General features: G+C 38.4%; 1 protein-coding gene across 2 annotated transcripts; it reads right to left on the bottom strand.

The window, feature by feature from the left end:
* Positions 1-342: 342 nt before the first annotated feature.
* Positions 343-22,475, bottom strand: slc6a1a (solute carrier family 6 member 1a). 2 transcript variants are annotated; one of them, XR_008304127.1, is made up of 16 exons: positions 22,013-22,475; positions 20,609-21,057; positions 18,818-18,949; positions 17,318-17,418; positions 17,120-17,229; positions 16,555-16,687; positions 15,155-15,289; positions 14,960-15,063; positions 10,167-10,291; positions 9,959-10,071; positions 9,066-9,197; positions 8,817-8,919; positions 7,796-7,896; positions 6,066-6,233; positions 1,202-4,576; positions 343-1,091 (listed from the first exon to the last, which is right to left on the bottom strand). XR_008304127.1 is itself a non-coding variant. In XM_053240568.1 (15 exons), the coding sequence occupies exons 2-15, from the start codon at positions 20,865-20,867 to the stop codon at positions 4,454-4,456; spliced, it is 1,839 nt and encodes a 612-aa protein (XP_053096543.1). In that variant the 5' UTR covers positions 20,868-21,057; positions 22,013-22,475; the 3' UTR covers positions 343-4,453. The 2 variants fall into 2 exon arrangements, 1 of the variants encoding a protein (XP_053096543.1); XM_053240568.1 differs by having other exon boundaries at positions 343-4,576.
* Positions 22,476-24,290: the final 1,815 nt, after the last annotated feature.

Genomic DNA, 24,290 nt, shown 5'->3' with positions numbered 1-24,290 from the left:
CGCTGTGCGCTCAGTGACCCACTGATTTACAGCAGAGCATAATGGAGTAAAAAATAAAATTAGTTATTTAAAATTAATCTAGATTTTTTCCCCCTTCCTCCTTCCCCCTATTCATTCTTTTCCAGCTGCTTAAAAACGATCTATTGTTCTTTTTCCCTCCAAAAACTGACTCCTCCCCCTTTCTTGTTCAGGCCACACCCCAATACGGCTCAGCCAATGAAAAAATAGCCAGGTACGAAAACATGTAAATAAACTTTATGAAATTCTAAGTGTTACAAATGCAAAATCAAACACGTCATGACTCTAAATATTATTTTCAATACTCTTTATTTGTACATTTTATTTATAACATGACAATCGTGCTTTATCATATGACACATTTAAATACATATCGTGTGTGTGACACGTTGTAGGCAGTGTAACAGTTAAAAATATACAAAACAATATGATTTTATTACTAGACATAAATTCTATCTGTCAGAATAATTTTTAAATAATATTTTTTATAATCATTGTCACTTCTCATATGTGCTTCAGTTTCAAAGATCAAAATATTATTGCAGAAAAAAACAGTAATTTTATCTTTTGAATGCTGCAACATTTAGACAGAAACTTCCAGAGAAGTACAGACGCTCACAGGTACATGTTTAACACGACACCGTTTTACAATAAAGCTCCAGAGAGAGAGAACAGGAAGGTTTATACAAATCGCAGGACGCAGCTGTGTCACATGTCGCAGGTGCTTCTGTCCGAGGAGTGAACAGCTTCTGATTGAAACTCTCGTCTTTCACACGTAGCTGCCGTAAAACGCAAACTAACTCGTCATCATCATCATCATCCTAACTCCGCCCAACTCTGCATCATCCTAACTCCGCCCAACTCTGCATCATCCTAACTCCGCCCAACTCCGCCCAATTCTGCCCAACTCCACCCAATTCTTCCCAACTCCACCCAATTCTCCCTAATTCTGTCTAACTCTTCCCAACTATGCCTAACTCCACCCAATTCTACCCAGCTCCATCTAACTCCGCCCAATTCTGCCTAGCTCTGCCTAACTCCGCCCAATTCTGCCCAACTTTGCCCAATTCCACCTAGCTCCACCCAATTCTGCCCAACTCCACCCAATTCTGCCCAACTCCGCCCAATTCTGCCCAACTCCGCCCAACTCCGCCCAATTCTGCCCAACTTTGCCCAGTTCCACCTAGCTCCACCCAATTCTCCCTAACTCTGTCTAACTCTTCCCAATTATGCCTAACTCCACCCAATTCTACCCAGCTCCATCTAACTCCGCCCAATTCTGCCTAACGCTCCCTAACTCCGCCCAATTCTGCCTAACGCTCCCTAACTCCGCCCAATTCTGGCCATCTCCACCCATTTTCACCTAACTCCACCTAGTTCTACCCAATTCCATCTAACTTCGCCCAATTCTGCCCACCTTCACCTAATTCCACCCAATTCTCCCTAACTCTGCCTAACTCTTCCCAATTATGCCTAACTCCGCCCAATTCTACCCAGCTCCATATAACCCCGCCCAATTCTGCCTAACTCCGCCCACAGACAGGGAACAGAACATATCTAATTATAATAAACCCCGTCTCTCTGCACAGGGAAATAAAACCTTCACGCTTTCTCCACAAACAAACGAACTTCAGCAAAATACATTTTTTCTCAACCTAAAACTCGGAAATCTAGAATTATAGATCATTTGTGCTTTTCCAGAAAATTTCACCCACGTTTCTCATGTAAACTTAAACAGAGGTGCTAATACTTTTTTGTTTGTTTGTTTGTTTCACAGATATGGTCTAACAGTTTGGCACATAAATGAACTACATCTTCACGTCATTCTGTCAGATTCAACTCCATCTATGATGCTTAAATTCTTTTTTATTGAGATATTGAGACATTTCGTGAGAATTTGCAATTAATTAATTAAATGTTTTTAAACAAGTAGCAGGAAATTGACACTTGAATTTATTTATTTATTGTTGAAATACATGGAGTAGGAAATAAATTTGGCAGCTTTTCTTTCAGGTGGTTGTAAAAACTTTTTTTTTTTAAATTAATTAGAAATTCAGGTGTGTAAAAATCCAGATTTAATCCTAGCGAATCAGAACACATCTCAGGTCAAAAGCTTAAATATTCCCATCTAAGAAAACCTTAAAAAGGGAGAAAAAAGGATTATAGTGTTATTATTACTGTAAATAAAAATTAACCTGAAAAACTAGGTAGTAAAAATATATTCCTAAGGACAAAATTAGCTACAAAATCCTAACTAGCTAACAAAAACTATCAACAATGTGCACCTATGATGACATCATTAAAAAAAATCTATTTAAATATTTTAGTAAATGAGTTAAAATTCAGAAAATGGAAAAAAAAATCCTTTTATATATTTATGTATAAACAAAAAGTGATTATAAAGGTGCACTGAAATTTGATTCCAGATAATTTTGGATGATTTTTATTCAGCTGTTTGTCTTTTTTTTTAAATTTTATTTAGAATGGTATTAAAATGTGCTTTGTGCATGCAGCGAGTGAAATATAAATCTTACAACAAGCCAGAGCAAGATGATGAATATTGAGAATGAATAATTATCCAGTGTACAGAAATAGCATATGATTGGCTGAGACCAATACCTGGATTTTTTCATTTAAATGTCAGAGATGTGTTCTGATTGGCCAGATTTGATTGTTGATTAAATCCAGATTTTTTTTTTTTTAGATGAATTTCCTACATTTTTACTCAGACTGTTCACACTGACATGAATATAAAGCGCTGAATTTTCTACTGATCATTTTATAAATTTGTTATGATTTTTTTTTTCAATGCCAAATTAATTTCATCTTGAATTCAGTTTAGTTTCTCTTGAATCTGATATTAAACTCAATAAATCAGTTCAATTCGGAGATTTTCTCTTCGTCTCAGAAGCATGTGAGCGTAAACAGGACTGAGGTGACAGCAACTGATCAACAGACGGACGCTGACGCTAAAAACCCTGTTTTTTCTTTATTTTTTTGTATATTTAATACTTTTTTTTTTTACCCTGTCCTTTATGATCTACACACTGAATGGCATAGATATGTTTTTGCTTTTTGATTTTGGTCCTCGATCACAACATTAAAGTACAAAACATCCTAAAAAGTCTCTAAAAACAATTTTGATCACATACAAGTAGATTTTCTAGCAGTTTTTTTTCTTCTATTTTCCAGAAAAATAAAATAGTAACAGTCTCTCTAACAAAAATATCAGATGACAAATAAATGAGTCCAAGGGCTTTGTGTTTGTGCTTTATATTAGAGAATAACGCTCGTCGTTACAGTACAGCTCGGCTCTCACCTTCTCACGTCTCACCTCCTCACCTTCTCATTTCTGCACTTAACATCGATTAACATTGACTGCTAATGTTATCATTTATTTCTTCGTTAAGATCTTTTTCTTTCTGTGTGTTTTGGAGTTTTTTATCCTGTCTCAGTCGCTCTGTGCCGACATTCAGTTTTCACATCACAATAACTGATCAAACTTTCCAAATGTTGACAGAATATCGTATTACTCAAAATTATACACTTTAAATTGTTTATGTGCATTTTAAACTCTGGGACGTTGTAATTGCCTTCGTTAAGAAAGACGTATACGCGATAAATATCATTAATAAATATTATTACTAATCTTAAATTAGTTCTTATGATAACGGGATCTTCAAAACGGGAGCAATGCTTAAAAAATGTGGAAAATTGTCGAAATGTCAAAAATGCAGAATAATACAAAAAATGATGCAAACATAAAGAAAATTAAAATTGCAAAAAATTGTTGAAAATCCTGAAGAATGCCAAAAAAAGTGCCAGAAAATACTGAAAAAAAAAAAAAAAAAGCAAAATGATTGCAGTAAAATACTGAAAAATGCTGCAAATTCCAAAAAAATACAAAAATGCATAAAAATGCCAAAATATGATAAAAATACTTAATACAGAAAAACGCAGGAAAAGGGTTGAAAATGCTGTAAAATACCAGAACGTGCTGAAACATGCTGAAAGTCCTGAAATGCAACACAATTTGACCTTCTCCATGATCGCTATATTGTGCATGTTGAAAACGGAGATATCGGCACGTCGCTACACGAAGCTCGGTGCTCTGATCGGACTCACAGTTTCAACACGATGAACAGATTCACTCGTTTACAGAACACTTTTAAAATACAATTCCTTTTTTTTTTTTTTTTTTTTTAACACTAACACACTTTGCATTTGCGTTTTTAACCCCTACACCGACACCTGCAAAAGGCAAAGACAAACTGTTCCACATTTATATATTATTATTATTATTATTATTATTATTATTATTATTATTAGATTGAAGTGGATGGTGAGTGGCCCCTGGAGGTAGATGACTCTATTACTGTAGAAAGATGGAAGTCCTCTGTGCTGTTGCTCGGCGATTGCTCTCGGGTCGGGGCGTTTACGCGCTCGGCGATTGCTCTCGGGTCGGGCCGTGTGCGTTGGTGGAGTACACGGCGATGGCGTTTTCACCCTGCTGCTGCTGTTCAGGTCTGTTCTCCTGAGATCGCACCGACTTCACATCCTGAAACACAAACACAGGCAGCACACACATAACTCTTATTCTGATTATTAATTTCACCTCAACTATGACAAACACTGTCATATACTTACCAATGTTTACACTATATAGACAAAAGTATGTGCACCCCTGACCATCACACCCACATGTGCTTCTTCTCCAAACTGTTACCACAAAGTCTGAAGCACACAGTTGTGTAGAACGTCTCTGTGTGCTGTAACATTACAGTTTCCCTTCACTGGAACTAAGAGACTCAAACCTGTTCCAGCATGACAATGCCCCTGTGCACAAAGCGAGCTCCATGAAGACATGGTGTGTGAAGGTTGGAGTGGAAGAACTCGAGTGTCCTGCACAGAGCCCTGACCTCAACCACACTGAACACCTTTGGGATGAACTGGAACACCGACTGAACCCCAGACCTCCTCGACATCCCAACATCAGCGCCTGACCTCACTAATGCTCTTGTAGCTGAATGAACACAAATCCCCACAGCCACGCTCCAACATCTAGTGGAAAGCTTCCCAGAAGCGTGGAGCTTATTATAACAGCAAACACAGGGGGAATAAATCTGGAATCAGACGTTCAACACACATATGGGTGTGATGGTCAGGGGTGCACATACTTTTGCCCGTATAGTATGTGCATAAAAAACTTTAAATATTGCTAAAATACTGAAATATATTTAATTATGCGTGTGCTACAGAATATGTTGGATTCACACTTCTTTACACGTTATAAATCTTTATCAGTACCACACTGCTATGTGGATTCTGCATTCTGATTGGTCAGAAGGTGTTGATTAATTTTCTATAACAGCAGCTCTGACAGTAGTGTAGCTGCAAATCACAAATATTGTTCTATTACATTAACGTTTCTATAGTAACAGCTCGGGGACGTAACGCTTCACTTAATCTGATTAAAAATGTGTAAAATCGCTGAAATAGTGAAGTTTTCTGTAATTTATTTAACATTTATGGAAGGAGTCTCCAGTGTCAGCGCTTTGTAGCAGACAGAGGAGTTTACGCTTCCTTGTGGTTTGCATCATAAGCTGCTATTTTTTGTCTTAATAACTTGAAGAGAGAGAATAAAGAGGCTGGTGAGTGTTTATAGCTGCTATAACGCAAGTGACAACAGGAACTAACATTAAATGTTACTATAAATGGATAAAAGTATGACATCATTCTTTAATTAATAAAAAACTGCTGTGGTATGTGAGGAATAAAACACTTGGGGTTGTGCTGTTACAGTAAAATTATCAACTTCAGGGTGGAAACAGTAACTCCACTTCATCACACCACCCTTCCGTTGATTATTTTCCTCCAACAGCATGGCCCTGTGTGTGTTTTTTTCCATACTTATTGTTCACTAATATCTTTCAGTGTTTGATGTATTTTAGTGAAGGTTGATAGAATCTGGTTCTAAAAGCAGAACTTTGGTTCCTGCTGTATGTGAGAGTTTGAAGCTGTAATGTGAGATGATTAGTCAGGGTCACCTCTTTAGATTTCGCTCTGGTGGTGAGGAACATGTAGGCCATGTATCCTGGGATGAGGACCATGGAGGAGAGCGCCATGAACCAGCCGACCCCCTGACCCCACGCCGGGAACACGTAGTTATTCATTTTGAGAGGAACCATTTGGACGGCGCTGAACAGAAACACTCCCTGAAGAAGAGAAGAAGATAAAGAAGAGTGTGGGAAAGAAGCTTTTCCCTCTCTAAGCTGGTTTATTTATCCGTCCGTCTTTGTGCAGCTCAAAACTCCCGAAACAGAGAAGAGCTTTCAGAGATCTCAGCTCTTAGAAAATCCTCGTCTTCAATGTCAGGGTTTGTTTACGGCTCAAATCATTACGCATCAGCTTGATCTGAATCGGGGCCTGAACCCGAGGTCCTGAAGCTGAAGAGAAAATCGACGTGATATTGTACAGATTATTTACTCACATTATTCAGAAATCATTAATAAAAACATTTATCGTTTATCATTAAATAATAAAAACATGCGGCACTAAAAATCTCATTCACAGCTCTGAGTTCTTGTTTAACCATCTAACCACCTGATGTGTTATTATGTCATAAAATACTGTATAAGAGCCAATTATGTTCCTGTATGCAAATATAAAGCCATGCAACACTTGTTTATTAAAGAAAAGGGGCGGAGCAAGTCAGAGTGTCTAATTTGCATATTCATAGAATTCAGTTTTCTAAGCATTTCTGTGCCTCTGTATAGTTTCCAAAACAGCTTTTTTAAAAAATATTATTTTTAAATTTTCAACAATTACGTGCTCACTGCTGTCTGGTCACAAGGCACAAGAATTAATTACGACACTTTTAATTAAAAAAAAAAAATCCAGTATGTGATTGATCTGATTATTACAAAAGTATGTTAATGCACATAAACCAGCTTGTACGTCAGTGCTAAAGATCAGGGTTACAGTTAGAGATTTTAATTTATAGGAAATCTATTTAAAAATGTGAAAAATGCCAAATAAAATGTCCAAAAATGCAGAAGAAATTCCAACAAATTCTAAATGTGATGCAATTCGAAGTTTTCCCTGATCACAATATTATAAACATTGAAAGTGTAACTTAATTTGTAAGAATAATTTGTAAAATGAATTTCTTCATTTGCTTGTTGTCGTAATCTGAACTCAGACATGTTTATACTGTAATTATTTATCCATATTTACATTCCAGATAAAATGTAGAAAAGAGAATAAACTGTGAGAATGATCATTTATACAGCTTTATATTTTACATTTATGTCATAAAAAGCAAATATTACCTTCAAAATACGCCTGTGACGGCGGAATAAACCATCTGCAGTGATTGTGTTTATCGACGTACATAATCCTGACTGAATATATTATTAAAGTTCCACTATAGCCACAATAAATAATACAAATATTACTGTAATATTATAAAATTTCTTTCTTGTAGACTAAGTGTACAGTTACACGAGTTGATAACTAGTTAACTAGTTACTATCTGCATCTGTAGATCTACTTTAAAGCTTTAGTTCATTATATGAAATAATAATTAAGCAGTTTATCATTTAAAGTTTTGGTGTCACGTTTAAATAAAGTTCATTTAACCCAAATATCTTAATCACAAAAAAGTTAGATGCCTGTATTTGCCTTTTTATTACTCAGGAATAAATTAAAGCACGTACTGATGCTGAATAACTGAGATTACACGCAGCGAGATGAAATAAAGAGGGTTTTTACTCACTGCAACAACCAGAGGAGTGAAAAACACCCAGCAGAGTTTCCACCATATGCAGGGTTTATATCCGATCATCTCCTCGATGTTACTGTAGAATTTATTCACACCTACAGAGATCAGAAATCAGATCTCAGATCAGACGTTAACCTAGAAACCAGTGGATTAAAAACATTCTCCTGCTTTTACTCATGAAAAAAAAAACACTAGTGTACTAACGTCGAACTGTGATATATACAACACGGTGTAAATAAATATTATATTATATATTATATATAGTAGATAAATAGTATAATAAATCAGTGCATTTTCATCTCAGATATTTTTTGCAGGTTAAATAAGTAATAAAACAGTGTTTGATGTTATAACAGAGTGTTTTATTTCTCTTATACCACAGGAATTTATCATCAATTTTTAACAATTTTTATTTACAAATGACATGTCATGCTTTTTATCTCTTTATAGTTACATTCAATGTCAGTGAAACGAGTTAGTTCCTGTTGTCACTTACGTTATAGCAGCTATAAACACTCGTTCCCTCACCAGCCTCTTTATTCTCTCTCTTCAAGTTAATAATAAAAAATAAAATTGCAGCTTGTTCCGCATGTTACTGAGAAACCGTAAAGAAGCGTAAACTCCTCTGTCCTGAAGACGTCGGAAAACTTACAGCTACAGCTTTACCTCTGACTGTTACAAAGCGCTGACACTGGAGACTCCTTCCATACATGTTACATAAACACATTTCTCCTTACAGAAAACTTCACCATATCTGCGATTATTTAAAAATCCGTCCCTGTGAATGAGCTGTTGCTATGGAAACAATAACGTATTATAATTAGATCGAGCGCATTAATATAAACCTGCGCTACTGTCAGAGCTGCTGTTCTAGAGAATTAATCAACACCTTCTGACCAATCAGAATCCAGGATTCAGCAGTGCTGTGGTGTAATACGGCTTAATGAAACTTTCACATTGAGAGTCTGCTTAAATAAAATAAATAAATAATCTCTGTAATGTCGTTGTGTCTCACCGTAACACCAGGAGATGGAGATACACTCGAAGAAAACCAGGAACAGGAGAGACATGCCACTGGCAGAGTAATAATCGAAGAGTTTGAAGACGTAAAGGCCGCCCTAACACAACAGAGAGAAATAAAATTCAGTGAGCAAAAGTTATTAATATGTATACTGAATATGTTTGCTCTTTATATAAACCAAATGTAATATTATTTAAATTCTTTCATGACATCGCAACAAGACGAGCAACGCGTCTTAATTACCTGCGTGATATTGGAGAGGCCGATTATATACGACACGACGCACACACACGCGATGAAAATCTCTCGTCTTTTCCTCAGGCGCGCCGGGAACTCGTCCACCAGAGCGGTGATGAAGCCTTCCACCGTACAGAACTGCAGTGGAAAACAACCAAACTCCAAATTAAAGGAATTCCTGAGCTTTGCTCTACGTTCCCTCGATATAAAATATAAAATAGAATTGAATAAAAGCATCGAGAGATGAATTAGCATTAAGACAATGAGAGATCGCTAACTGACCACCGCTACTTTACTCATCGTTACATGTTACAATCCTTCAAAACACACAATCACAGACATCAACCTGAAACGATTATGAATTTTATAATTAAATCTGTATGTCTATGCTTTATTTGAAGTTCTATGTGAAATCTTTAATTTGTATATAGTTTGAAATGCACCGTGTGATCAACAATTTTAATTTTGCATGTCTGATTATTTTAAAACTGTTTCTGATTAAATGAAATACAGCGTAAAAATCCACGTTAACAAAATTCATTTACAAATCCGAGTAGATCGATTATAAATCCTGAATCATATTCATTAAACTAACGTGTAATTTTGTTGAATTTAACTGCAGGTAGAATCAGGAGTACATTTAGTAAAGCTGCTTTATCTCATTATCACCTCTGAGAGTGTTTACGTTTAAAGCTGGAGCTCGAGACGCTGGTGAAAACCCTGAACTACACGCAGGTGATCGTAAGAATATAAATGCTTAAGATAAATAATATTAAGCAGCTGCGGAACCCGACTCTGAATACGAGGAACTTTCCTCCACGTAAATATAGACTTAAATCACAGATTATTTTTGTGAATTTTGTGATCAGACAAATGATTTTGCTGCTGAAGGACGTCACCTGGCTGTCGATTCCCAGCATGAGCAGCATGGAGAAGAAGAGGATGGCCCACAGCGGAGAGATGGGTAACTGCGTCACGGCTTCAGGATACGCTAAAAACGCCAAGCCTGGACCTGAAGAGGAAACACAGACCATAAAAATAAATACGTCAGTGAGACATGTGACAGGAAGTATTCTCTAACTCTAAAAAGAGAAGGGCTTGTGTTACCTGAAGCAGCTACGTCAGCTATCGGTCTCTTCGTCACGTGAGCCATGAAACCCACGATGGAGAAAATGACAAATCCGGCAAACATACTGGTGGATGAGTTTATAAGGCACACGATGACCGAGTCTCTGCCGGAAAGACAGGAAAGGAAAAGACAGACGTTAAATATATTCAAGGCTGAACTGCAGGGTACTAAATCCAGCCGTGGAGGAATGAATTAATTATGTACTGAGAGCTCTGAGGTTTAATTACACACTAATTCAAGGCACAAATTGCTCATGTTTATTCATATCCTCTTACATTAGTCAAATGAGGGGTCTTAAAAGACACGGTAAACATCGCTGGACAAAATTAAGGTGTTAATAAAGAATAGCACATTGAAAAATCCTTCAAAACATTCAAAAATTACTGCAGTCACCAGTAAACAGCTAACTAGTCGAGTCGACTGTCGTATTTTTACTGACTAAAACTTGCGAATACGACAAAATTCACCCCTGATGGCAGTTTACATCACAATTTCTTTTACATCAAACATTTTTGAATCCCTTTATGTGGAGCGTCTGCTGTATAATTCCCTGTGAATGAGCTGTTACTATAGAAACGACAATGTATATAACATGGACATAATTAGAATATAAAAATAATATAATATATAGAATATAATATAAACCCGTGATTTGAAGCTGCACTACTGTAGAAAACGACTCAACACCTTCTGACCAATCAGAATCCAGAATTTAACAGGGCTGTACTGTAGGAACGGCAGCCATTTTCAACTTCCAGCTTCTGTGTTGAGCTTGTAATGAACAATGTGTGTGGGAGACGTCTCGTTATAAATAAAAAATAAAATAAATTTAAAAAATAGCTGACCAAATAGCTGACAAAATAACCAACAAACCAGGCAACAAAATAACTGATAAGATAGTTGGAAAAAATAAACGATAAAATAACCGACAAAACAGCCGACAAAACAGCCGAGGCTTCCACAGATGTAGATGCAGATGCAGATGCAGATGTAGATGCAGATGCAGATGTAGATGCAGGTGTAGATGCAGATGCAGATGCAGATGTAGATGCAGATGCAGATGTAGATGTAGTTGCAGATGTAGATGCAGATGTAGATGTAGATGCAGATGCAGATGTAGATGTAGATGTAGATGCAGATGTAGTTGCAGATGTAGATGCAGATGCAGATGTAGATGCAGGTGTAGATGCAGATGCAGATGCAGATGCAGATGTAGATGCAGATGCAGATGTAGATGTAGTTGCAGATGTAGATGCAGATGTAGATGCAGATGCAGATGTAGATGTAGATGTAGATGCAGATGCAGATGTAGTTGCAGATGTAGATGCAGATGTAGATGTAGTTGCAGATGTAGATGCAGATGCAGATGTAGATGTAGTTGCAGATGTAGATGCAGATGTAGATGTAGATGCAGATGCAGATGTAGATGTAGATGTAGATGCAGGTGTAGATGTAGATGCAGATGCAGATGTAGATGCAGGTGTAGATGCAGATGTAGATGTAGATGCAGATGCAGATGCAGATGCAGATGTAGATGCAGATGCAGATGTAGATGTAGTTGCAGATGTAGATGCAGATGTAGATGTAGATGCAGATGCAGATGTAGATGTAGATGTAGATGCAGATGTAGTTGCAGATGTAGATGCAGATGCAGATGTAGATGCAGGTGTAGATGCAGATGCAGATGCAGATGCAGATGTAGATGCAGATGCAGATGTAGATGTAGTTGCAGATGTAGATGCAGATGTAGATGCAGATGCAGATGTAGATGTAGATGTAGATGCAGATGCAGATGTAGTTGCAGATGTAGATGCAGATGTAGATGTAGTTGCAGATGTAGATGCAGATGCAGATGTAGATGTAGTTGCAGATGTAGATGCAGATGTAGATGTAGATGCAGATGCAGATGTAGATGTAGATGTAGATGCAGGTGTAGATGCAGATGTAGATGCAGATGTAGATGTAGTTGCAGATGCAGATGCAGATGTAGATGCAGATGTAGATGTAGTTGCAGATGTAGATGCAGATGTAGATGTAGTTGCAGATGTAGATGCAGATGCAGATGTAGATGTAGTTGCAGATGTAGATGCAGATGTAGATGTAGATGCAGATGTAGATGCAGATGCAGATGTAGATGCAGATGTAGATGCAGATGCAGGTGTAGATGCAGATGCAGATGTAGATGCAGATGTAGATGTAGATGCAGGTGTAGTTGCAGATGTAGATGCAGATGCAGATGTAGATGTAGATGTAGATGCAGATGTAGATGCAGATGTAGACGTAGGTGTAGATGCAGATGCAGATGTAGATGCAGATGCAGGTGTAGATGCAGATGCAGATGTAGATGCAGATGCAGATGTAGATGTAGATGTAGATGCAGATGCAGGTGTAGATGCAGATGCAGATGTAGATGCAGATGCAGATGTAGATGTAGATGTAGATGCAGATGCAGATGCAGATGTAGATGCAGATGTAGATGCAGATGCAGATGTAGATGTAGATATAGATGCAGGTGTAGATGCAGATGCAGATGTAGATGTAGATGTAGTTGCAGATGTAGATGCAGATGCAGATGTAGATGTAGATGCAGATGCAGATGTAGATGCAGGTGTAGATGCAGATGTAGATGTAGATGCAGATGCAGATGTAGATGCAGATGCAGATGCAGATGTAGATGCAGATGCAGATGCAGATGTAGATGTAGATGCAGATGTAGATGCAGATGTAGATGTAGATATAGATGCAGGTGTAGATGCAGATGTAGATGTAAATGCAGATGTAGATGTAGATGTAGATGCAGATGTAGATGTAGATGCAGATGCAGATGCAGATGTAGATGTAGTTGCAGATGTAGATGTAGATGCAGATGCAGATGCAGATGTAGATGCAGATGTAGATGTAGTTGCAGATGTAGATGTAGATGTAGATGCAGATGTAGATGTAGATGCAGATGCAGATGTAGATGCAGATGCAGATGTAGATGCAGATGTAGATGTAGATGTAGATGCAGGTGTAGATGCAGATGTAGATGTAGATGCAGATGTAGATGTAGATGTAGATGCAGATGTAGATGTAGATGTAGATGTAGATGTAGACGCAGATGCAGATGCAGATGTAGACGTAGTTGCAGATGTAGATGTAGATGCAGATGCAGATGTAGATGCAGATGTAGATGCAGATGTAGATGTAGTTGCAGATGTAGATGCAGATGCAGATGCAGATGTAGATGCAGATGTAGATGCAGATGTAGATGCAGATGTAGATGTAGATGCAGATGCAGATGCAGATGTAGGTGCAGGTGCAGATGTAGATGTAGATGCAGATGTAGATGCAGATGCAGATGCAGATGTAGGTGCAGGTGCAGATGTAGACGTAGTTGCAGATGTAGATGTAGATGCAGATGCAGATGTAGATGCAGATGTAGATGCAGATGTAGATGTAGTTGCAGATGTAGATGTAGATGCAGATGCAGATGTAGATGCAGATGTAGATGCAGATGTAGATGCAGATGTAGATGTAGATGCAGATGCAGATGTAGATGTAGTTGCAGATGTAGATGTAGATGCAGATGCAGATGCAGATGTAGATGTAGATGCAGATGTAGATGCAGATGTAGATGTAGATGTAGATGCAGATGCAGATGCAGATGCAGATGTAGGTGCAGGTGCAGATGTAGATGTAGATGTAGATGCAGATGTAGATGTAGATGCAGATGCAGATGTAGATGCAGATGTAGATGCAGATGCAGATGCAGATGCAGATGCAGATGTAGATGCAGATGCAGATGCAGATGTAGATGTAGGTGCAGGTGCAGATGTAGATGTAGATGTAGATGCAGATGCAGATGTAGATGTAGAGTTGGTAAACATTTGTAAAGATGTAAAGTATGTAAAGTTTAAAGTAGATTTTGTTATTTGATAATTTCGATAAAACAGCCAGGCATTTTTATTTTACAGTGGTCACTGTGAGTTTTTGTATGATTTAATTACACTCCTCAAAATTTTATTGTTCTTAATATTACAAATAAATAAATTGGAAATTTAGGGCTATTTGATAACATATAACTAATCAAAACTCAAAAAAAAGTGGAAAAAAGCTAGAAAAAAGCATTAAAAGCACACAGGCTGACGCTTTTCAAACACAGAAACATGGCGGAATTCGGTGCTAATCCGACGCATCACCAAAAAAATAAAATGAAACAAAAGTAAACCTGTGAGCTGCTTTTCCAAGAGGGATAAATCATCTGACTGAGAAACAATATGAAGCTGATTTTAGCTTAATCTATCTGCGACAGGTGATGAAATCATTAACGTTATAAACTAATGTATTTATTAGCGTAATTAATGTATTTACTAACGCTAAATTACTGCGTCAGTAAAATCTGTACATTTGTGGCGAGTCAGTATTTTGCGTCCTTGTAAATTTGTCCAATCTAGCCGAGTTGAACGAGACCTTGGGAGTTTAGCTAGCTAATATACTAATGTAGATAAACTCCGCCTTCCTATATAAACTCTAGGAGGCGGGGCTTTGTGGTAAACAAATCAATTCAGTGTTTTTGTGGTTCATATTGTCACTGTTGCGCTCAAATTCGATGCAGTGACTCTTTAGTTTTACTCTGAAATCTGCACTGAAACTATAACTGTAACTGTAACCTTTAACATTTTTAGTAGTTTGTAAACTCAAACAGCAAAACATTCACACTCGGCTACGACGGAAATCACGCAACAGCGTACAGGTGATGGAATAAGCCCTTCGCATTGTCTGGTCGTACCTGTAAACATTGTTGTTGAAAGGGTTGTAGCTGCCGAGCGCGATCAGAGAGCCGAGCCCCAAACCGTAGGAGAAGAAGATCTGAGTCGCAGCATCCAGCCAGACCTGAGAGAACAACGAGACGAGTAACACAAACCTCTCACGTCCGTTCCGCTCCATCCTCATCTGTTTCTTCCTCTAAATCATGTGAAATTACCTCCGACTCTTTAAGCTTCTCAAAATCAGGTGTGATGTAGAACAGAATTCCTTCTTTCGCGCCTGGAAGCGTGACTCCGCGGATGAACAGAATAAATAACATGAAGTAGGGATAGGTGGCTGAGAAATACACAACCTACGAACACACAGAGAATTCAGTTCAGTTCAGTTTTACTTGTGTAGCGCTTTTAACAGTGGACATTGTCACAAAGCAGCTTTAATTTAAATTAAATCAAAATAAATTGTAAATGTGTGAATTAATCCCTAATGAGGGAGCCAGAAGCGATGAAAGAGTTGATGTTGTATAAAATCCTCAGCGCATGTCGTAAGATGTTTCAGTTCAGTATTTTAATCGAGTCATCACTAGATGATAGCTTTTCATTCCAGTGTACTCAGAAGTTGAATATTTCTGCGATCTGAATGCGTTCCAGTCGGTTTATAAACAGATGCGTGTACGGGAAATTGCGTAAAGAGGATGTACGTTATTTATTACAGTGCCATAAACAATATCTGACATTTTTATTGACTTTTAAACTCTTTCTCTTATGGCTAGATGACGATCAATAAAATACGCTATAATCAGCTTTACTGAGAATAATCATTCTCTTTTCTTTTCTTTTGTTGTCATAATATTACATAATTTTGCAGATATTCTATAAAAATATTATTTTCAAACATACTGGCAGTTCTGCTTCAAATGGTACTTTATCGCTTCATTTTAAAATATCTCTGAGTATTGTGATATGATATTACGGACGTATTTTCCACTTTACTTCATCTGTCCATCGTTAACATCAAGTGCTTGATGAAATAGTACAGATTTAAATTACAAACAGAAATAACAATGGAAATAAAATGAAAGCTGGCGATTAGAACTGAATATTTGTGCCGTTATTTTAACTGTGATGTCGTGTGTGTAATAAAAGAAACCTTGTTTTCCAGCTGGGAATTCTGTCTTACACTTTGTACATGATCCCATTAAACTCTGTTGGGAATTCTGTAACAGACTGTGTGATAGCGCGGGACAGATTAATGTCAGATTATAGGCTGAAGATCCTCTAACGATAAACCTGCGATTACAGAAAATAGGCTCGTGTACACACAAACACAAACACAAACATTCTTCAATCTGAGCTTCTTCAAAGCAGATTTTTTTCTGTTCATTAGCATGTTTCGTTTTACGTCTCTCCGTAGCTTTAGCTTTAGCTGTAGCTGTAGCTGTGCCGGGAGTTTGTCGTCTTCCTATTGGTGGATTTTGGACGAGTGTCGTAGCAGCGCTCACACTCTGAGACTTTACTCAGAAATTTTTCACACTTTGGTCAGTGCTAAATGCTACTGATCTCACTGAACTCATGAGCAATGAAGAGTTATTTTTACAATTTTCACATGAAAGTTATTTACCTTTCCAGTCCAACGAACGCCTTTCCAGATACAGAAGTACACGAGGACCCACGCGATGGCCAGAGTTATAGCTAGCGGGACGCGGATCTGCCCCGGTTTTTCCAAACCGTCAGTCATGTTATGTACATTGCGTCTGTATTAAAACATCCAAACGCATTCAAAGTGTTATATTTTTTTCAATTTTGTACAAACATCTTTTAATTCCACACAGTAATAGTTAGCCTAAGATTAGCTAGCTTATACTGTATGATCTCAGTCAGACATTGATGTAAAATACCTACAGTGGATATAAAACTCCTACACACCCCATCTATCCAGCTTCCTAAACACTGCTTTAGCATTAACTAGCCTAGCTAAGGTTACGTCTTTAACAATACAGCAGATATAAAAGTTTACACACCCCTGTTATTTTGCTGGGGTAGTTAACGCTAAAGCAGTGCTGTTTTTAGGAAGCTAGACAGTATAATGAGTTGAAGAAGTGAAAATATAAGCTGGATGTCACATGATACAACAGTGTGCGACATCATTTCAAGTCTGAAAACAGCAAAAAAGTGTAAGGTCTTACTCCCAAAACTCCATGACGGCGCTGGTCAGGTTGGTGGTGTCTGCAATGCTGTAGTTTGTGAAACATTTCTCTGTGTTCCAGGGATTGTTACAGGATTTCCATGGAAGATCCTAACGTGAAAAGAAAAGTGAAATAGAATTGTTTTTTGTATTAAAATGTCCGGAAGGGCGGGAAGCAGCTGAGACGTGTGATTATTACCGTAGTGAAGGAGTTGTACAGGTAATACAAAGCCCAAGCTATGATCACGATGTAGTAAATGTTGAGCCAGAAGGAGAGCACGGCTGCAGCGAGGCCAACTCCTGCACGCATGGGGCAAGAAATTAACATCCATCAAACTCAGACTTTTTACATTGTGCAATTGTGCATGCATTAAAATTACAGTCTTTTTATAGAATGTCTATAATTGAGAGAAGTTAATTTTAGGGATTCGGAGTTTACAAGGCAAAAGAAGAATTCTCTAAACTGTAAAGCTAAACATGAGCCAGAACTAGAGCCAGGATTTAAACAGAGGCGTGGTCATGTGAGTGTTTAATCTCACCTGGTTACTGTTGATTTGTAAATTAGAACTGCTGCTGCAATCATAAAGACTGTCCTGTGCTCATCCCAGGACTCTTAGGAGGTCATTTTCACACTTGAGGTTTTTTCCAGACCCAGGGCCGAGAGTTTGGAACGCTTGGTGAAATGTGAAAGCTGTTTTCGAGCTCCAGAGAGCCGATTCCTGGTCCTCTTGAAAACAGCGGTCTGGGGCTCGCTTCAACAGAACCGTGGTGTGTGGAATTTATCCGCTCTGATCACCGTGCACTGAGTTACATGACTGCTTCAACGTGACGTTACTTCCTGTTTCAAGTTTGGTGATGGCGAGGAAAGTGTTGTTACGGTTAGCGGAGGAGACAGAACGCCTTATTGATATATAAAAGTAGCCTTTCATGGGACTGGAGGAAGAAAGAAAGGACAGAAGGAAGGAAGAACTTCTTCTATATGAACGCAAGCCTGTGATCATGAGCCGCGTTCTGACTCAAGTGTGAAAACGACCTTATTCTCAATCTGCTCATACTGAACATCCTGCACACTTTACACCTCTTTACTCTTCTACACCTGCACACTCTTTACACCTCTTTACTCTTCTACACCTGTACACTGGAATGATTTATAATCACACTATCCAGCGTTACCCAGAAGAGGACGGGTTCCAGGTGGAGTCGAGGTTTCTTCCTCGTGTCGTCTCAGGGAGTTTTTCCTCGCCACTGTCTCCTCTGGATTGTTCGTTAGGGATCTAAATCTACATCTGGAGTTCTGTAAAGTTGCTTTGGCACAGTGTTTATTGTGAAAGTGCTTGGACCAAGTTTGACCTCAAACCCCATCTCTGAGAGGTTTATTACTCCTGTAACGTATAACTCATGGTATCAAATCCCCTGAACTATAGAGCAAGTGTGAAGCCGATGCAGTGATGTCATCACGTGCACATTCTTTCAAATTATGTAGATATTCAGCAAATTCAAATTTGTCCTGTATGTTAATAGATGTTAAAAACACTCCAAAATACGAGATTCAGATCTATTTCAACTTCCACTTCATGTGAAATTCTCTGAGCATGTTCAGGAATTTTAAACCCCTGTTGCCAGCACTACTACGATGGAAAATAAGTCCTCATGTGTGTGATGCTTTCTGATGGTGTATGTTTGTTTAAAGATGCTATACCTTTGAACATCGGCGCCAGCTTCCACACTCCGAGTCCGCCGATGGACGTGTACTGACCGAGTGCACACTCGAGGAGAAACAAAGGCATTCCAGCAAATATGAGGGTCAGAAAGTAAGGAATCAAGAAAGCTCCTGTGAGGATACAAATAAAGAAGACACAAATCTCTATGCCAATCATCATACAGTGATCTGTAAATTCAAAACAATTCACACAAGTCAAGTTGTATAACAGGATATGAAGGTTAGGGTTAGGGGCGGGGTTAAAGCAGACATTAACGGCGGGGTTAGTTTTCGCATATATACACAGAAAAGCTCCTAAGCTGTTACATTAATTTAAAAAATTCAATAAATTCACTTTCCAAGTAGAATTGCAGACTCAGAGTAGAGTTCCGCACATGTGGTGAGGATTTAATCCTGAAATTCCACACATCAGTATTCAGACCTCAGGCGTAACTACAGACGTAAGCGTTATTCAGGAGTTACGTGAGCGTTACACATGCGGGGGCGGAGTTTATCTAAAACAGGGGCGTGTCTCAGCTACGCTCGAGTCTGATCTTGAGCTTAAGCGCATGTTTCTTGTGTGATTTCAGCTCGAGTGAGGAGCAGCGTTAAGTCCAGCGCCGCCGTCTGACTGTTTGATGTAACTGCAATATATCACGCTGAAATTTATGTTCTGGCTGTAAACACACTCACACACACTGTGGAACGTCATTCGAGGAAAATATTAAACACACAAATATTACTCTATTCATTTATTAATAATATCATCTCTTTAAAATCCATGAAAAGTTTCGGAGGAGACGCATCTGAATCGGAGACACGGCTTATCTGGAGGAGGGAATATTTTCTGGATAAAGTGATGAATGAAGTTAAAGTTTCTCTGTAAGTGTAGCAGATGAGCGCTAGGTCAGATTATCCTTCACACCCTGAGCAGGTTTTCTTTACAGCATCGAATTAACACAAACACTGACTTTAATTCATAAATCAAATTAAATTTGTGAATTAAAAGTGTGATCTACATCCCACACACACACATTACGACTCCATCACCTCGATTTAAAATATAACAGTCTGCGCTGGATCAAGTGCTATTCTCTGTGCTGCTGAATAATGAGTGTGGAAGCCATTTAGTTAAATTAAACCAGTGATTAATGAGATCGTTACAGCTAGCTCTATTCATGCAGTAATATATTAGTGATATACGAGACTCCTGTTAGATTTATTTTAATAGTCTACAGAAAATCTACTTAAGCAGCTGCGTAACCCGACTCTGAATACCAGGAACTTTCCCTGTAAAGTTAAGGTTAAGGAGAAAGATGGGATATTTTTCATATGATCAGGCATAATAGGAAAAACGTTAGCATAAAATTTAATTAAATCCAGCTCCATCATTCTTGGGCCAGTTAAAAAAAACCATCCATTTAATGATAATCTTGATGCTGCGATGATTTTGGGAAGCTCTATTTTTCTTCAAGAATCTGCTTGAAATGTTCATGTTTTACAGAAATCACGAGAAACCATTACAGAATTCTGCTGGATCCTGATGGATTGTAATGTGTCTCTGATGGTTTGTAATGTAGTTTAATGGCATGCGTTCCTGATGGTTCCTGATGGTGATCATCTACCCATGGAAGAAAGCCTTACTGGGTTCTGATGGTATTTAATAGTTATCAGAAGAACCCTAATGGAAACCATTAAACTAATATTCATTAAGGTTCATTACGTGATGGAACCCATTAGAGATTCTCGTAATGGACTGTAATTCATAAACAGGTAAACAGTGCTGCTTACCTCCGCCATTTTTCCCGCACAGGTACGGGAATCTCCACACGTTTCCGAGCCCGATGGCGTATCCTACGCAAGACAGCAGGAAGTCGAACTTCCCCGCCCATGTTTCCCTGTCAGGAATTTCTTTCTTCTTCTTCTTCTTGTCATCATTCTGTTCTTCCTGTACCTCCTCCAGTTTGGATCTGTCGTGGGTCGTGACCTCGTTCAGCTCCATCGCCACCTGTCCGTCTGCCGTGGCGTTTTTAGCGCCGTTTGTCGCCATTTCTCTGGATTTGGCTGAGCTCAAGCTCCTCTTGGCCACGAGGCGCGAGACTTCAGCACCGGTCCACGTAGACAGCAGCTTCGCACACTTTTTAGTTTTCCTTTAACAATTTTTGTTTTAAATCCTCGAGGTTTGTGACGATTAAAACGGACGTGTGGCGTCACGCGGCAGCTCTTCTGTTACAGTTAACCTGAAAACAGGAAATGAAATAGTTGGTCCTCGAATCTCATGTTCTTTTCAGTCCTTATCTTTCCTTCATGTGGTAAATCAACACTGAGGTGCTTTTTATCAGTTCTCCAGAAGTGCAGGTTTCTCCTCAGCAACCTTCCATCAGTCAACAGTTTAAAATTAATTAACAATTATGCTTTTTTAATGTTTTTTTTGTTATTAATTTACATCTAAAACAGCTCAAGCAGTTCCACTCGATGTGATCCTGTCAGGAAATGACCTGATAACTGCTTCTCCTGTACATATACAACTAATGTTTATTGTTAATTACTAATTAATTCATTACATTAATTTAAAACTAATAAAAAAAGAAAATCAATAGGCTAAATTAATACAGTATTTATTATCTGTGTAGTAAGAATAGCTCTGATAAATGCTCATTTTATCCTAATTTATATACTCAGTAATTTCGTTAGATTTGTTTATAAATCTGAAATGAAATCTATTACATTAGACGGAGTGCGTACTGTAGCCTAATTACTCTGCATTTCTAATCCAGATGTTAGCTAATAATGCTGATGTTAATGATGTTTACATCCTGTGTGTGTTCCTGCTTGTGACTAAATAAACACAATAAAAATAATAGTTACATATTCAGAGCCATACGCTTTATGTGTAATATATAATGTCATAAAGAGGATGTTGTTGTTGTGAGGACGCTGAAGTCCACGCTGCGCTTCGTCTTTACCCTTTTGTTTCTCACAAGCAGAAAAATATATCGTGTAAAAATATTAGAGCACAAGAGCCTTGATTGGTTCTGCAACTGACTGCAATCAGACATCACTGTTCGTTTGCTTTAAAGCTGAATAAATTGCATGAATGATAATAATAATAATAATAATAATAATAAAAATAATAATAATAATACATTTCAAAGCATTACTATCTGCTAGAGAAAAGAATGCATGCCTACTCACAGTGAGTCTCCGAATATCCTGCAAAAAGCTTTTCTTTTCCCTCATGTAAACGAGGTTCTGTGGGTTCTGTAGGTTCTGTAGGTTCTGTGGGTTCTGTGGGTTCTGTAGATTTCTCCCAGAGTTGTAAACTTGCAGTATTGCTCACAATGTAAATGTGTTTTATTCCCATTAAAGCAAAGACATTTGAAGCAAAAACCCAAAATGTTCCTCAGGGAAGGGGGGAAGGAGCGCGAGTGTGTGTGAGAGCGTGTGTGAGAGCGTGTGGAGCGAGTGAGTGTGTGCGTGCGAGTGTGTGTGTGCGAGTGTGTGTGCGTGTGCGTGCGAGTGTGTGTGTGCAAGCGTGTGTGCGTATGTGTGTGCGAGCGTGTGTGTGAGTGTTTGTGACGGTCCAGAGGCTGATGAACATGTTCAGTCCAGAGGAGCAGAAACAGCGTCGCTGTAGCGTGTGTGTGAAACACCAACAAGCGGGAAACACACACACACACACACACACACACACACACACACTCTCTCTCTCTCTCTCTCTTCCAACTCCACCTACATCACACCAATGTCATCTGAAAGTCAATCCCTCCTTCTCTCTCTATCTGTCTGTTTCTCCCTCCTTCTATCTCTGTCCATCTGCCTGTCTGTCTCTCTTTCTCTTTCTCTCTGTCTCAATCTATCTGTCTGTTTCTCTCCATCAGTCTCTCTCTCTCTCTCTCTCTCTCTCTGTTCTTTCTTTCTGTCTTCTCCCTGCACTCTTGCTGACTGTCCTGCAGTAAAACCAACAACACTGACATTAAGATGTATTCTTTAACGCTCATTAAAGAAGATTTATTTATTTATTTATTTATTTGTTTGTTTGTTTGTTTGTTTATTCATTTTTTCTCTCTGCATTATGAACACGTCCTCTGATTCCTGTGCAATAACTGCATTTATAAAAAATCCTGATATTTATAATAATCTTTGAGCATCATTTTTCCACAAACTGCCCTAGACGTATGTTCTGAGATGACTCATCCCACACACACACACACACACACACACACACACGTGAAATTTACATGTTATATTTCACACATTTTTAGGATGTGTTTTTATTTTGTTATGTGATTTTTTTTTACAATTCATTTCATTTGTCACATCTACTGCACTAGACTTTAGTTTTCACGCATCACTTTATTCATGTGATGTTTATTAGCGTTCACATGTGCAATGTTCCTTCACATGTTTTTCACATGGACACACGTATTATTACTCACACGTGAAGTGTATGTGATTTTTCTGTAAGGGAAAATGACAAAACAAACGAAGCGAGGGCTGAAATAGTTGATTATTTTCCTCTAACAGCACGTCCCCGAGTACTCCACAGCAACTTACCAACACTTACAATATTTCATTTACTAAAGAATGACATCCATAAGAAGTCATACTTTTATCTGTTTATAGTTACATTCAATGTCAGTGAAACGAGTTAGTTCCTGTTGTCGCTTATGTTATAGCAGCTATAAACACTCGTTCCCTCACCAGCCTCTTTATTCTCTCTCTTCAAGTTAATAAGACAAAAAAAATCGCAGCTTGTTCCGCATGTTACTGAGAAACCGCAAAGAAGCGTAAACTCCTCTGTCCTGAAGACGTCGGAAAACTTACAGTTACAGCTTTACCTCTGACTGTTACAAAGCGCTGACACTGGAGACTCCTTCCATACATGTTACATAAACACATTTCACCTTACAGAAAACTTCACCATATCAACCATTTTTTAAAAATCCATCCCTGTGAATGAGCTGTTGCTATAGAAACGACAACGTATCAGAACGAGCGCATTAATATAAACCTGCGCTACTGTCAGAGCTGCTGTTATAGAGAATTCATCAACACCTTCTGACCAATCAGAATCCAGAATTCAGCAGGAGTGTGGTGTAATAATGTAATAAATTAACATTTGGGTCTCGAACTGTAAAACAGCAGCAAGACTGAAAATCCACTCTTGTGTACGTATGTCCATTTTAGTAAATGCAGCAGTTTTTCTCCTCATTAAAGAGTTATATGTGTAGTGCAGTTATCCGCTGCTGGAGTGTTTAGTGTTCAGTGAAACGGTTCTGTCGAGGGATTTCACCTCCTCACTCATGCCTTGGCTCCGAGTCGCAGAGCTGAAATGGCAGCAGATGGCAGAGCGATGAGGAGTGAACTAACCTACTAATGATACTCAAAACTCAGCATCGGCATGTCCATCTGGCCTCGCTCCCTCGCTCCCTCCGGTAATGAGTTGTGAAAACAGGCTGTATTTATGCAC

This window comes from Pangasianodon hypophthalmus, chromosome 16 (assembly GCF_027358585.1).
Source record: "Pangasianodon hypophthalmus isolate fPanHyp1 chromosome 16, fPanHyp1.pri, whole genome shotgun sequence".
In the NCBI taxonomy this organism is placed as follows: Eukaryota; Metazoa; Chordata; class Actinopteri; order Siluriformes; family Pangasiidae; genus Pangasianodon; species Pangasianodon hypophthalmus.
Note: the sequence above shows the minus strand (reverse complement) of the source record. Positions and strands in the feature narration are given on the sequence as shown.

What these genes read in the sequence shown, in the direction of transcription:
- slc6a1a (XM_053240568.1), bottom strand. Translation starts at nt 20,867, where the DNA reads ATGGCGACAAACGGCGCTAAAAACGCCACGGCAGACGGACAGGTGGCG. An exon ending in GCTGGCGCCGATGTTCAAAG is followed by an intron (nt 17,419 to 18,817) that starts GTATAGCATCTT and finishes CCATGCGTGCAG; the next exon opens with GAGTTGGCCTCGCTGCAGCC. An exon ending in CTCCATCTCCTGGTGTTACG is followed by an intron (nt 7,897 to 8,816) that starts GTGAGACACAAC and finishes TGATCTCTGTAG; the next exon opens with GTGTGAATAAATTCTACAGT.